The 15,141-nt window shown below is 47.0% G+C and overlaps 1 protein-coding gene across 2 annotated transcripts in view; it reads right to left on the bottom strand.

Moving 5' to 3' along the window:
• The window catches only part of ZFYVE28 (zinc finger FYVE-type containing 28), a 932,593-nt gene that overhangs the window by 158,390 nt on the left and 759,062 nt on the right, over positions 1-15,141 (bottom strand). For both annotated transcript variants that reach the window (XM_085642546.1, XM_085642547.1), the window contains exon 9: positions 1,225-1,329. In XM_085642546.1, coding sequence (XP_085498672.1) covers positions 1,225-1,329 — 105 coding nt within the window. The remainder of the gene's footprint in view (positions 1-1,224; positions 1,330-15,141) is intronic.

Genomic DNA, 15,141 nt, shown 5'->3' with positions numbered 1-15,141 from the left:
TGCCAGATTATACAACTGTTGATGCCATATTATATAACTGTTGATGCCATATTTTATCACTTAATTTCGCTCAAGTGAGACCAGCTCTCTTTATGTTTCAGATGTGAACAATTTTGTTCGATGTCGTTTATAAACAGGGACTATTCTTTCAGTTGAGAACTGTGCAATGCTCAACATGAAGACAAATTCGGGTAAAGGCTGAAAATGAATTAACTGCCTCCAAGGAGCACAGGATAAGAGACAAGAAATGCAGACTCTCTGTAATGGAAACCCCGCTTAATACAAATGCTTAATGCAGTTTAAAAAACGACCAATTTGATCCAGTTTTTGACTAGAACTTCCTTAGCCCCATAGCACGCATTGTAAGTTGGGTTGAAGTCTGCAACTATCTTAATGTGGAGCCCTCCAGATACGACCTAGGGGGTGTGTCAGAATGCATTTAAAGAACAGACACCTGCATGTGGCAAACGAGATTGGAGCAAGGCACGTGAATAAAAGAAATTGAACAGGATCAACTATCAAACTGTCAATATTTCAAAAACAGTAAAATACATAGGACCACTGATGTGCTTAAATTCCTAGAAAATTAACAAAAGCACTGACAACCTGACAAATACCCTACAACAGTATGATCTGAAATATTTGTGCTAACTTAAAAGCCATAATGTGGTTAGTCTTGAAAGGGATGTAGGTGCGCAGTTGATAGCATTTTACTCAAAATAACGTAATGCTCATGGACGAAATTGCTGCAGCTTTCTCCTAAAAATGCATACAATAAGTAATTGAAAGATGGGGATAAAGCAAACTCTTCAAAGATATTGTTGATTCTTTCAAAATAATAGGGAGGGCTCACCAGCTACAAAAGAACATGCAGCCAATGCTGTACATAGCAAGAAGAATTGTACACTAAGCAGAAAAGGATGGAAAAAAGACTAAGTAAGAGAAGAAAAAAGACTAAGTAAGGGAAGAAAAAAGACTAAGTAAGGGAAGAAGAAAGACTAAGTAAGGGAAGAAGAAAGACTCAGTGTAAGAGGTGATATTAAGACTGTAGGGAAGTTTCAGAGAGGGTGGTACATGAAAAAAAGAAGCTAGGAAAGATGAAGACAGAAGAAAGAAGGGTTCTTGTGCCCTCAACGACTGCCAACCAAAAATGAGAGATGTTCATAAGCATAATGAAAGACACTTGGGCACAGTGCTTTGTGTAACTTGGTATGATTACAGTACCTCAGAGTGTAAATGCTGGAGAGACTACATGTAGTGACAGAAACACTCTCATAATCACTGCTGGAGATGGAGCTGAGGGGGGAATCGCGTAAGCCATCCTGAGAACTGAAAACAAGCACATGAAAACAAAATGAACCGAAGACAACAAAAAGATGAGTGAAGCAATGGTAGCAAATCCTTCTTACATGGCAATACAAAAGACATACTGCAACAATTCTCGTCAATGGCAAGCCACTACTGCGCTTTACAAAATGCAGATCAGTGCAAACAGAACAATGAGTTACAAAGAGCAGAAAACATACTTGCACTCAAAACAGCTGCCCGTTAGCAACAGTTTGAGACTGACTACAAAGGAAAACGAGGGCACATCAGTGTAAATTGTCTCCAGTGTTTTCTTCTTCTGGCTCTATAGCATAGGGTCCTTAGAGATAAATGGGCAGCTGTCACAAATAATACATATCTATATTGGATTTAATGTACAGAGTAGAGTTCTTATACTTACAGTTACTGTGGAAGAGACTGTGCAATTAGAACTGAACACTGCAATAAACCTGTCTTTGCTTCCTAACGATCAGGTTTTCCTACAGGTATTGTATTGTGTTTGCATTAATGCAGCGCTTAATATCCCAGACGAGGCATCGGCGCCCTATATAGCAAACTACGCCAGTGAGCATCATTACTGAGTTATAGCTACTAAGCACTACTTGTCTCTTTCTCTGGTCCAACAATCCCAACTACCCTCCTGAAAGGAACTTGCATTTAAAAGCCAGACCATCCCTGTCAACATACAGATCGCAGCATCACATACGTCACTATTGGCGTCATGGAACAGGGGTAATAGTTTCACTGTGGTTTTCTCTGCCTTAAAGAGACCGACTGTACTACTGATTTGATGGATGAATGAAGCACCCATAAAAAGGCAGTCCCTTTACGTGGTATTGAGAATGACCGGTTTTGACCCATATTTGCTGTATAAATACGTGTACACTCGAGTTCTATTTTACATACTGATTTTTGGCACATTGTGCACGTTTACCTGGTGTTGCAGATACATTGCGTGTTCGCACAGCTGAGGGAGCAACATTTTCTTAAGTGTAACTTTTAGACATACCCTACCTTGCGCTACACCTTCACAGCACATTAGAATGCTTTATTGATCACCAACTTCATCGTTTAGCACTGACTTGGCTTGGCGAGTAATGACGTACCAGAACCCTTTTTTCACAACCCTTCCACATCCACATTCCACTAATTCTCTTCACAGGCCTGCCTACTACCTTCCAAAACTCAATCCCCTCCTCGAAATGGACTCTGCCCGACAGTGGCGGGCCAGTGGGCCAAAACCAGCAGATGGATTGAAAATACATGGTGCTCATTAGCAGAGTGTGCCTTCGTTAATCTAACAGCGGTGGCTCCTTCGTAATGGCAGAGGAGTATCGATCACCCCACTGCTCAGCACCAGCAAATGAAAAATAAAATCATAATAAAACAATTTTTATCATTTTTCATTCCCCAACTGAGTGAGCCGATTCCGCGAGTGTAGAGCAGGGTGAGACCAGGCCATTCTCCATGGACAGCAGAGAGGAGGAGTGGTGGGTACTGGAAGTGTGCATGTCGGTTTGGCCGGCCGTCTTCGACGGCCAAACCGACATGCGCACTTAGATTCCTCTAACCCAGCTGTGTTGTACAGCAGGTGGAGAAAAGGCACAGACTCCATGTGCCTGAGTGAGCATTAAGCCAGCCCACTCAGGCCGATCCTTGCGTTGCTCTCATGCTAGGTAATAACATGAGACCCGCGTCTGGATTGGGTGGGGAGTCTGGGAGCCTGTGCTGTGAGGCCACCGGGAGCAGAGGAGCACTGAGGAGGCAGGCAGTGGGATCAAAAGCAGCAGTGGCAGTTAAGTGGTTTCTAAAAATATATATTATCTCCCCCTGTGCTGCCTCACCACTTTTTGTTGCCAGCAGCCGCCATTGTAATCTACATACTTTGTTTTCTGGCATTCAAACAGGACAACTCAGCAACTGGCAACTGCGAGGACCACACAGTGCTTGAAAGACATATGTACCCTCAAACCACCATGTAGCCTTTAACACTCCACGGCAGTTGGCAGAACTCATGGATTCATCAAAAGAGGGGAGATAAACCACACTTTAGTGACCAAGTAATGAACAGTATTTCCACGGAACAATGAATTTTTAATTATTAGATGTTTCTCAGCACAAGTGAAAATGGATTAAACCAATGAACAGTTCCATGTCATAATATCAGGGCAGTTATTGGCGTCAAGATTAATCTCAGAGCAATTCATTTTCTTGACCCTCTATTTTCAATTGCTTGTGCCCCAACTATGGATTAATAACTTCATAATTCTGTTCATTTTGGGGCTTTTTGCAACCCTCTTTCTTTAAAAAAAATTGACGTGAATCCATCACTTTCCTTTTCTGTTTTATTTTTTATTTTATTCTTACCCTTAGCAGATAGCTATTGCACTTACCTGGCACTTTTATTTATTTGATAACTTGTCATTATATTCTGTACTTTTCACATTGTTGCCCTTACTTCGACGCTTTTGGGTCAATTCTTATCATGCAATTAACTTTATCTGACAGCATAATGCAGAGGTCATTATCGAGCAGAAGGCAACACTGACTAACAAAATAATATCCATCCTGATTTAGAGCACATTCTAGACAGCAGATGGCTCCACCACATCCTGATCTCACCCCAAGGTACTGCACCAATGTAAGGAAGTATCTTTGCACGTCTCAACGCTGTTATGGTCTTTAACAGTGCAACAGTTTGCTATTAAAGCATCAAATTGTGACTGCTCAAGATCTTCCTTACCTTCTGCCCCTGGTTTGATGAAACATATGCAGTGCTTATTTGTAAAAGAACAAGTGTTTGTGCTCAAACATTAGATCAGAAGCCTGTGCCCGGCGATATGGAATGATGGAGGGTGGATTACCAAGGATGCGTAATTTTGGATGCACCGCAGAACTCTTCAATCCACCACCAGACACTTGCTGCCTCGATCTCACTCTGGCAAATTTCTGCTTTCTTCCTTTGTCACAGTTTTTACGTCTTTCTCTTCCTTCCATCTTGTGTGTATTTTTCTTGCTCTTGAGCTGGGTGAAAGTCTAATGAGGAAAAAATAAGTGCCGGTCACCATAATTGAGTGCCGGTGGCCTCACCTGCAACACCCAGCTCAAATTATGGCCCTGAATGTATCTCCCCAGCGAATGCTATTCATCTTTATAATATCCTCAACTACGCTTTTATCACACTCCTCTGTACTGCTCTCCCTTTTATGTAATAATGACCTGCTGACCCTCCTCGCGTTATCAACCTTTTCAGCAAAGTGTTTCACAATTGAGCAGATAAGAAACCTTTTTAGAGTTAGGGCAATCTAACTCTGCATGAGCGACTTCTCCAACCCTTGGCAGCCTGAAGAAGAGAAGGCTCTCTGGATGAACTCTAATCCCACAAATGAGTGCTGCAGCCAAAATATGCAAATTGGTAATGAATTGGAGAAATGTGAGCACATGACAGAAGCACTGTGATCCCCGAGCTGTTTTCCGGTGTGGTAATGTGTCCATTTCAAGGCCTTTTCAACAGCAAACCAAGCAGTCGATGGAAATCGGCTGTCATTTTTGCCAACTTTCTTGTTATAATCATACAAGACTATTCCACCATTGTGCCACCCAGCTTCTTGTCACAGTCTGAAATTCCCTTTTAAACAAATCCTCTTCCATTTAGGGTGGCCTTAATGTATGGCTAATGCTACATCCTAACTTCTTTAGGATCGGAAACATCTTCTGCCCTTGTTACTCTGTCCCTTCGATAAACCATATCCAGGTGTTATCGCTCTAATCAATATTCTTTGAAGATTGTTACGTAGCCCATAGGGACATTGTCGTCTTCACTAACTTAGCTTGAGCATGCTGCAGCCTCTGCTGCTTTGCACACGTTACTACACGTCTTTATTTTTTGCAATAATTTCAATGACTATTTTCAAATGAGAACTCATTGCTGTGTTCACTCTCTGCATGTTCCTAGGATTTTGACTGAACATTATGTGCAAGGTCGAACAACAATGCCCCTGGTTATTTTGTTTTGGCCAGGCCTTAGCATACAGATGCAGCTGTTTGGATAACTTACGTTATGTCTTATTAGAATACACAAATAGGTAGCACACACTTGGAGAGGGACTTTTCCAGGGAGAAGAGGGAGACAGCTCCTATGATGTAGATTTACCATTTATAGGTTAAGGTATGGGGTCTGCTGACAAAGCCCAGAGATCTTCTAATATATAATAATAATACTGCTTTTTAGCAAGGGGAGGGAGGTTAGGCTCTATTGTATTTTCATAATGACATCCCCTTTCATGATATATGGACTAGCTGCTATGCTGACTGTATTTGTACTATGCATTTTTCTGCTTGTTGTGGCACCTATACTGCATGTTAGGGCACGTTAAAATAATTGATTTGAACGACGTTGTGTCTCTGTTAGATCTTATTGTGGTCAAGTACAAGAGTGCGAGCGAAAGGGTGTGTCTTGTTACCGCGATTCCTGAGATGTGGAAATGTAAAATCTGAATCTCTCGTTTTTTGATTAAGCTATGCTTCATCCATTCTCACCCCTGCCCTACTTTCAGTCTGGTTCTCTTCTTGACACCGCATCTGTTTAAACATTAGGTAAAGAATTGCAGGTTGGGACATTGTACGCTGTGTAAACATGCAGACTCAGCTTGCTCGAAGGCAATAGTTAATCCTTAAGTAAAGTCTACTCAGAATAGCACATTTTGTTGTTCAGTCTTAAAACGTAGAAATTGCACAAGACACCGAGGCTGTCAGATTCTTGCCTTAGCTCATTTGTGTGTTCTTTCCAAAGTTCTATTTACCTATGGGCGTTCCTCGTTTGTGATCTTCCCTATAAAAACCCATGTAGCCATTGTTCAAGTGTGCTCCTTCCTTGAGTAACTCCATGGTGCTCGTTGGATGGAGACCCATTCTGAATGCTTAATAAATTACCTATGGTTTGTACTTCGTTCCACTGTGGATTCCTCCTTACTTGATAAGGACCCGTGGCAAGAGTGGTGACCCTGCACCAAGCAGATTTAAATTCATCTGTCCCACAGAGAGATCTGGCAGTGTTGTGTTCTGGGGTATTTAATCATTTGTTTCTCTGTGAGTGAGTAGGAGAGCAACTGAGACACTATAGCTAGTCGGTCCTGGGCTCGTGGGTATTAAGGTGGTAGGAAGACTCAGACCCTATATACCAAGCTCCTATAATGCTGCGCATAGTTCTGGGTTTCGGCAGAATCTCTGCAACAAGATGTCCCAAAGAAGTGACTCAATCTTTATTGAACACAAAATATTACATTACTCCTTATAGTGAAATGTAGTGGGCATGGTGTAGTCTCTGAATAAGGTATATAATTCGTTGCTGAAAAACCCAAAACTTCATAGCAGTACAGACTTCCTCCACTACAAGTGATCATCAAATACAGGCAGGATATCACCCAGACAAAAATAGTAGTATTGGTAAAACATTTTTATAAAACAACACAAAAGCAAACTATTAAACACAGCAGGAAAAATAACATATTCCACATCAGCTCAGGCTTGTCAGTCCACCGTCTGCAGCTTCCCCACTAACGTCCCAGGCTCAATTATTCTTCGGAAATGAAAAAGTCCCTATTGAGGTCTTCTGGCGAGGCAGGTCTACAACTCAAGTACTCTGAGTTGCCAAGCACTCAGTGACTTGCTGACTGGCCTGCCTCACCTACAAAAGTGCATGCTGTCCTGCTACTGCTGTCACTGATGCCGCGTAAACAATGTTTTTCCGATTGTGGAGCACCCTGGCACCTGAGGTACCGGGCTCTGAGGCCTTACGGAAAATTCAGTTCGGCCATCTAGTTTCCATCATACATACTCAATAAGCAATGCAGTCACATTCAATGCATTGCAGACACTATGTAAGACCTGGAATAGTCTAAATGTTAATTATAACTCGTTTCTCAACCCTGAGTAGGAGAGACATACGTAATGGCAATTTATTAAGTAACGTGCCTGCATTACTTTACATATGTGTGCAACGTTTTTAACTTTTCTTTGTTTTTCTACACTGCTGTGCTTCTTTTACCAAGTGTATCCTTAACACTTTAGGAGATGTTTAAGAAAGTCTAACAGGCGTTTTCAAGATAATAAAACCCTTCCTTAAGCATACTTCTAAGCATGTTCATGCCACAGTTTAAGCACCATTACCTGCACAAATATTTCATAATCCACCCCAGCTAAATATTCACTTCGCATTTGACACAGGAATATAAATGACATCTATGAACATATGCTGAAAAATCAAACTCTTGATTGTCAAGAACCCGGCACTACAACAATTTAATTTCCATATCAACTGATCTGCAGCTGTTTAAATATGTGTACATAGAACAAGCAAGTCGCCCAATATGAACATTTTACGGCAACAGGGTTTGCCGGAATAGCACCCACAATTTTCATAACACACAAAGGCGGCCCATACATAAGAGTGTAGTGGCCCCACCACCCATATTTCATGGTTTCTAATTTAAATTAAACACACTCAGTTGTACTGCAATGACTGGTAGAAAGATTGCCTCTCTAGAGCCACAGCACTGTTTGGCAAGCACATACAGCAGTGTGCATGTGCCTGTGTCAGGATTTACAGGCTTAATGGTTTCAGCCCCGCCTCACCAGCTAGCAAGGCTGTAGGGCCACTCCCTCCTGTGATATAGGATACCCTTGCTGACTGAGCATAACCTGGGCGTTTTAGGCTTAAACCTGGTGCAGCCCAAGGTCAGGGCCGGCCATTAGCATGAGCAAGCTGGACCCACAGCACAAATTTCCTGAGGGGTGCATGGAGCTGTGGGCATTAAGAGTATGCCATAAGCATCACCCTCATCGTGCGCCAGCCTTGTCCATTGTTCTGCCTGTTTGTTTCTGTCTGATTTGTCAGTTTAAAGTGGTTTTAGTCCTTCATTATGATACAGAAGCTGGTGATGTTTTTAATACCCCTTTAGCCCCCTTCTTTGCCCTCCCTTCACTCTCTGACCACTGCTGGCACGCATCAACAACAGTCCTGCCAAGTACCACACATTAGGCGTTAGACCAATGCATTTCAGTGGGTGCTCAGCATCACCGAACGGAAATGCATTGTCACACTTAATGTATGTCTCGGGTGTCACTGTCACAGACAGCAGCCCACCACTGAAAACTGAGGGTGGCAGCGCGCACCTGTGGCCGGCACGGGCTGCTCCCGAGTCCAGTAGGCTTGGGGCACTCCCAGCAGCTGAGCAGGCTCACAGTTAGTGGGTGCTGCTACAATGTATCTCAACTGTTCATTGATTTCCAGCGTCACTCTGTGAGTCAGTCAGCCTGACATCATGATCCAGCCAGGGGTAGTGCCCTATTAGCTACTACTGAGACAGCCGGCCAGGACCTACCCCAGTCAAGTTGTGTGACACACTTTGTGGAAATGGCTGTGGGGCACAAATAATATCTGTAATGGCCCAGACGGCCACCGCCAGCAGCAAATTATCAGAGCCCCGTGGCCGGGAGAGTGGCACCGAGGCCATTCTTCATGCCGCCGTGTCGTCACCAACCCTCACAGAGTCGGGTCCGGTTGCAGCGGCAGGAGCAGAGGACCGAGAGCTAAAATTACCATGGGGGTCACTGCTGTGGCAGCCAGCTTGAGCTGCCTTAGTGACGCACCAGTCACGCTGCTCAGCCTGGCTCAGGCTGAAAAGAACCGAAAGAGAAAGTATAAAATAACAACGAGCCACTTCAAGTTGTCAGTGAGTGTCATAGTGTGTAAGAAACAAATTCAAATGTATGTGAGCGCGCAACCTAGAAGTTATAAAATGGGTATAATTTCTGGTATTTATACGCTTCTCTCTTCTTCGTTGGTCATAAATCATACATATGCTTAGCATGTTATGCATATTACATTGTGGTACATTCTGTACACTTCCCCAGTTCGTAAATGGCACAGAAAGTTCTTTTGTTAGCTCTCTGTAGTCCTTTCTCTTGTGTTGTCCCTTCTGGGACCATCGTTTGGTTGGTCTCCATGCCCTTTGCGTGTGGGGGGGTACCTTCTCTCCCGGAGTTAGTCCCAAACTCGCTAACGGTCTGGGCTGCGAGTGCCGTCTCAGTTTCCTACCCACTCCTTTGTTCAGCCAACTCACCCTGCCGTGTGGCATCCCAGAGTGGCCCTCCTCCTACACACCGCCCTGTCTTTGTGTCTCCGTAGTCAACCATTGTACTATTATTTCTCCGCCACGCCACCAGGGAGGCTACCGTCTTCCTGCGGCTCCCCCTAAAAATCCTCTATTTTTTTTTTTTTTACTTGCAACCTACCAGGGCCATGGCTCCCCACAGGTTGTCCCAGAAGACCCTCATTCCTTCCTCCAAAAGATATACCCCATCTTGCCCATACAACTCTGGGCGGCCTGGGTGGATGAGCCCATGCCTGATGCTTTCCAAGCTGTTGGTCTTACAAAATTTGTTTACTGCTATGTTCAGTTTTCGTCTGGAGTTGTCAACTGCTTTGTGCGACTCTGCCCCCTCCAATGCATTCTACTGATCACTTCAGACCATATGCTGGTCGTACTCCCGAAGCACTTGGATGCCTCCGTAAGGTCCGGCTGGATGTCCTGAAGGAGGGCCTTCCTCCCAGCCTGTGCCAAGTCGTTGCCCCTGAGGTGTATGATCAGTATGTCTGGGTGCCAGGCTGTGTCTGCCTGCAGGTTCTTGAGGGCCACCGGTAGTTGCTTCCATCTCATCCCTGGTTGCCACAACCAGCGGATGCATGTGCTCGCTGTTCTTCGTGTCATTCTGTGACCCACCAGCTGCCACCAGGTCTACATTCTGGATACGGAGTGGCCCACTATCCATACCAGGTGGGGGCGTTTTCCTGCTGAAACAATGGTCAAAATGTCAAGCAGTCTCTGGTGGCGGAGGCTGCGCTCTTCCCCCCACTACAGCCCTTTCTGCTGTCCAGCCAGCAGGATCTATAGCAGCTGGGGCTTAACGTATGTCTTGTAAGCTCAGGACTGCTATCTGCCCACTGATTGTATCCCTGATTCAGACATGCCATTCTGCGCCGCCGAAGTTGCTGCGCCGATCCTAAAAAAGTGGGAGCCAAACACCCCTGGGGGTAATCCAGCTCTAGCGAGGGCCTGGCACATTACTGTTGTGAATTGAAATTTGCTTAGGTTGCTGCCATCCTGATGTTTGAAAAGCGGCCCGTCCCCTGCCGGGCGAGCCACCGTGTATGTGAATAAGCAGCATACTGCCCAGTATTTGTGATCTTTGATGCACTGTAGCTGTACTACAGATCCCTTGCCAGCCTGGTCCGTTTTTGACCTCCTTAGTAATATCTCGACCGAGGCTGCCCTGGGTCTGACGTCAGTGGCTTGGAGGCACCGGCCTGCCGGCCCATTCTTCCTGGGTGCAACTAGTTCACTGATGCGAAAGGCTCCAAAAAATGCCATGGAGCAAGCCGCCTGGAACAGCTGCAGCTCAAAGACATCTCTTGCGCATTCCTTTAGTGCTTCCATCAGCTGGCCCAATCTTGTGAAATCTATAGGGTGCCTGCTGTCCGCTTTCACCCCTTCGGCCCGCTTCTACCCCTTCATTGCAGCTTTGAGATATAACGATGCCGTGGGGTCATGTCCTGTGTCTATCTTGGTGAAATGGGCTATGGCCGCCAAGTGAGCCTGCACCCATGATCTGGATTTCTTGTTGGTGAATGCCCATTGGATAAATAGCTCAACTGCTCTTTGTGTCTCGACCCTGTTGTCCAGTGTCTGTATGTCCCCTATCTGCATCACTGTTGCTGCGTATTTTTTGTACTTTCTGGTTGCTTCTGGGGCAAGGGCTTGGTTTACCAATGCCGATAGGTCTACCCTACCAGACCCCATAGTTGTTCTGGGAAAGGGTCATTACCTTGTCCGCCCCTGGGGCTAATTCCCTGAATCTGCTCATCTGTACTCTTGACAGGGCGTCGGCTACTGTTTCCTCCACCCCTGGTACATGGTGGGCCTTCAGGTCCACGTTCCCCTCCAGCTGCAATTTAACCAACTGCCTCATTAGTCTTAGTGTGTCAGGGCACCTTGCCGATCCCCGCCTGCAACACAAAAATCAATATTGTCTGACCACAGCGTCAGTTTCATGTTCTTCAACTCTTGTTTCCAGACTGTCAAAGCCACTATTATGGGAACAGCTCCAAAAATGTTTTATTGGCGATAATGCCTCACTTGTGCCACCTGTCCGGCCATTGGCCTGCGCAACATTTATTGCCCAGGATTGCCCCGAATCCTGTGCTCCCTGAAGCATCTGTAAACAGGGCTATCTGCCTGGCTGTCACCTAGCCCTCTCACCAGATTAGGACGTCGTAAAATGTTTTCAAGAAAATGTCCCACATTAGCAAGTCCTGTTTGACCCCTGCCCTCAGCCGGACATGGTGGTGTTTGTGTGTGATGCCTGCTGTGAGCTGGGTGAGGCGCCTGGCGAAAACTCTACCTGTGGGGATTACCCTAGCCACGAAGTTGAGCTTGCCAATCAACCGTTGTAGGTAGAGGAGTGTTCCCTTGTTGTAGCCGCATAAGTCCCTTACTTCCTCCCTGAAATCCCTTACTTTTTCTTCAGGTATCCTGGCGTTCCGGCGACTGAATCCAGCTCTATTCCCAGGAATGTGATCTTTGTGGCTGGGCCTACCGTCTTTTCTGCTGCCAGAAGGAACCCTAACTCCCCTGCTAGCTCCTGGAATGCCGCCAGTGTGTTGCTACATTCTGCTGACGTGGCGGGGCCTGTGAACAAAAAGGCGTCCAGGTAGTGAAGTTTTCCCCCTGCAGGGTGTCTGTCAAGCAGGGCCAATTTAATGAAGCTGCTGAATTGTTAAAAATATGCGCATGACACTGCGCACCCCATAGGCATGGGTTTGTCGATGTACAGCCCCCTTCCCACTGGAAACCCAAAAGGTGAAAACTTGAAGGATGTACTGGCAGGTGGCAGAAAGCGGATTCAATGTCTGCCTTAGCCATGAGCGGCCCGTGGCCCGCTGACCTTATTAAGTCAATGGCGTTGCCGACTGTCGCGTATCCCTCTGAGCAAGCATCTGCACTTATCCCGTCATTTACTGACATACCCTCGGAAAAGGAGAGGTGGTGATTAGCCTGAATTGCCCCGGCTCCTTTTTGGGAAACACCCCCAGTGGTGAGATTACCAACCCTTCTTGTAAATGCGGTGGGAGGGGGCCCTCTATCCTACCCAAGGACTCCTCTTTCTCCAGTTTCTTGCGGACCACCCCCGGGTGCTGTAGTGCTGATTTCAAATTGTTTGCCCCGTCTATTGGAAGTGGGCCTACAAATGGTATGATGAACCCTTCCTCAAACCCTTCACTGATACCGCTGCATCTGTTTTGTTATGATATTTATTAGCTAGCCTGCGCAGTTGCTGTGTGTTGATAGGGGACTTCGCAAGCTGGTATTCCTGTAACCCCTTTGGGACCCCCCAATAACTCTTTGCAAATGCTACTGTTTTCTCTTCTTATCTTTCTTGTTCCCTTTTTGCGTCAGCATCACACCGCCGGGTGTCTCCTCCCACATATCGAACATACATGTTGAAATTTGCATGATGAACCCCAAGGGCATTTGTTTGCGTCATACTTCCAGCAGATTGCTGCCGCCCCGCGGGCGGTGGGGGCGCTGAGCTTGGGTCTATGAAAGGACTTGCCCTTCCGTGTGTAAAAAGAGTAACCCTGAAAGGGCTGCTCACTTTTTCCTGCCCAAGATTACACTTCTTTAGCTGCCATCATTTTATGTATAAACCCAGACACATCTTCCTCATTCCATTTCTGGGTACCTCTGAAACCTTTGTCATACTCCAACCATGCATCCCCCGGGAACTGCCTTTGTGCCCCGTGAATGTTGGCTTTGTATAACCACAAGTCTGACGCACAGCGCGGAACTTTTTCCACTATTCTCCATGCCATTATTCTAAATGCATCCAGCCAGTTATTGAAATTCCTTTCCTTTCTTTCGCCTTTCCCTTCTATCCTCATCTGTTTTTATCACAGACCGTCAGATCCAACCCATCTAACGGAATCTTTAGCAGGGAAAAAATGTCAATAAACTCTTTTCTCCATTCCTTTACTGCCAAAGGAATTAGGCTCGCTAAACCTGTGGCTCTTGTGGTCATGGACGCAGGGCCTGGTGAGGGTCTGGCATAGACCTACGCCGCTGGCACCTCTCTAACTGGGTCACTTGCTGTGCTTGCGCAACCCCATTCTGCCACAGGGGAACCTAGTACCCCCATACCCCTTGTCCAGCCTGCCCTTGCAGCCGTTCCTGGTGCGCGCAGCCTGGGTCTGTCAAATACCAAGGTAGGCCAGATACCTCTTCTGTAGCCTGCGCCCCTGCGTTCTCAACCCCTTGTGACCCCAGCCCCCTGAGAAATAGCGGTGCATAGATTTCAAGCAATCCTGCACAATTGTGTTAATATGCTCACCCCTCGTAGCTGTGGTGCTGGCATCGCTGTAGGCTCCTGCAGTCGCCGGGATGACTACAGGCAGCAAGTCCTTCTTCTGTGGTCTCTTTCTGGGTGTTTTAACTTGGGGTTGTTTGGGCGCCGCCCTCCGACTTCTCTTGGGTGTTGGTGCAGTGTTGTCCCCCGTTGCTTGATCACCTGGGCTCTCTCCCCCGTCTTGGTTCAGGTGTGGCTGCTACCAGCTGATTCCATGCACCTCTAAGGCCACCCGGATTTGCCTCAACAGCTCGGTTAACTCCTCTGGCTGCCCTCCTGCGCTTTGATTTTCCATTGCGTAGTTCTCTTAGCAGGGTGCAGCCGCTCTCCTGATACACCAAATGCCAAATATCCTTCAATATAAATATCCCTTTCTTTCTTTTTTTTGCTATTTGCTAATGCTTGTAGGCTGTTCACACTCCCCCAGTTCACTTCCACGAAGGAGATGGCTCCTTTAACTGCCTGGAGGAGCTGGGTGGGGTTATGTAACTGCAACACTGTTGCTGCTTTGGGCTGGCCCGGAACCCACCAGTGGGCGGGGACCCGGTGCAGCCTTCTTCATGTTTTTTTAGCCGGTAGGTGAGGGCACGCAGCCGCTAGGCTGGGACCCGCTGGTCTCCCGGTCCCACACTCGTTGTCCTGCTTGTGCCCTTTGCCGCTCCTTACGACCTCACCCCTTAGCTGCACAGTAGACGCAACGCGGCCCAAATTACTGCCTAAAATTTGGGAGGGGCGGGGCTGCACTCGCCGTTGGCAACTACACTGCTCACGAGTCCTCGCACAACGATGGCAGCGCGGCAGGCACCGCGTTCTGCTTCGCAAATCACCGTCGAGCCCCCCTGCCAGCAGACAGACCGGATTTCAACTTTCCCGCTCGACCAAGAAGTGGGGGGGTTGGGGTGGGGGAGAGAGGCAGTGTCTCGCAGCGCGACCCAGATTACTGCCGCAAAAATTGTGAGGGGGCTGGGCTGCACTCGCCGCTTGCAACCGCACCGCTCCCAAGTCCTCCCCCAATGATGGCAACAATGGCAGCCCCCATGCCAGCAGACGGACCGGTGTCAAACTTTCCTGCTCGGGGGGTGGAGGGGAGGGGTCTCTCGACCAACTTCTACCCGGTACTGCAGGATTGGCCCCCTCACCGCCAATAAGGACTGCTCCAGCGATGATTCCACTGGCGACATCTCCGTGGCCCCAGGCACCACGAGACAGGACAAAATTGCTCCGGTGGCAACGGACCTCCTGTCTCCGTGGGAGCAAAGACTGGCAACTGCTCCAGACCTCAGCTGCACACCGCTGCTCCACGAATGTAGGCACGATCCACGCAGACAGCCCGGTCTTGAAAAAGGGGGGCAC

Source organism: Triturus cristatus, chromosome 2_2, assembly GCF_964204655.1.
Source record: "Triturus cristatus chromosome 2_2, aTriCri1.1, whole genome shotgun sequence".
NCBI lineage: Eukaryota > Metazoa > Chordata > Amphibia > Caudata > Salamandridae > Triturus > Triturus cristatus.
The sequence above is the reverse complement of the archived record's forward strand: the minus strand, read 5'-3'. Positions and strand labels throughout refer to the sequence as shown.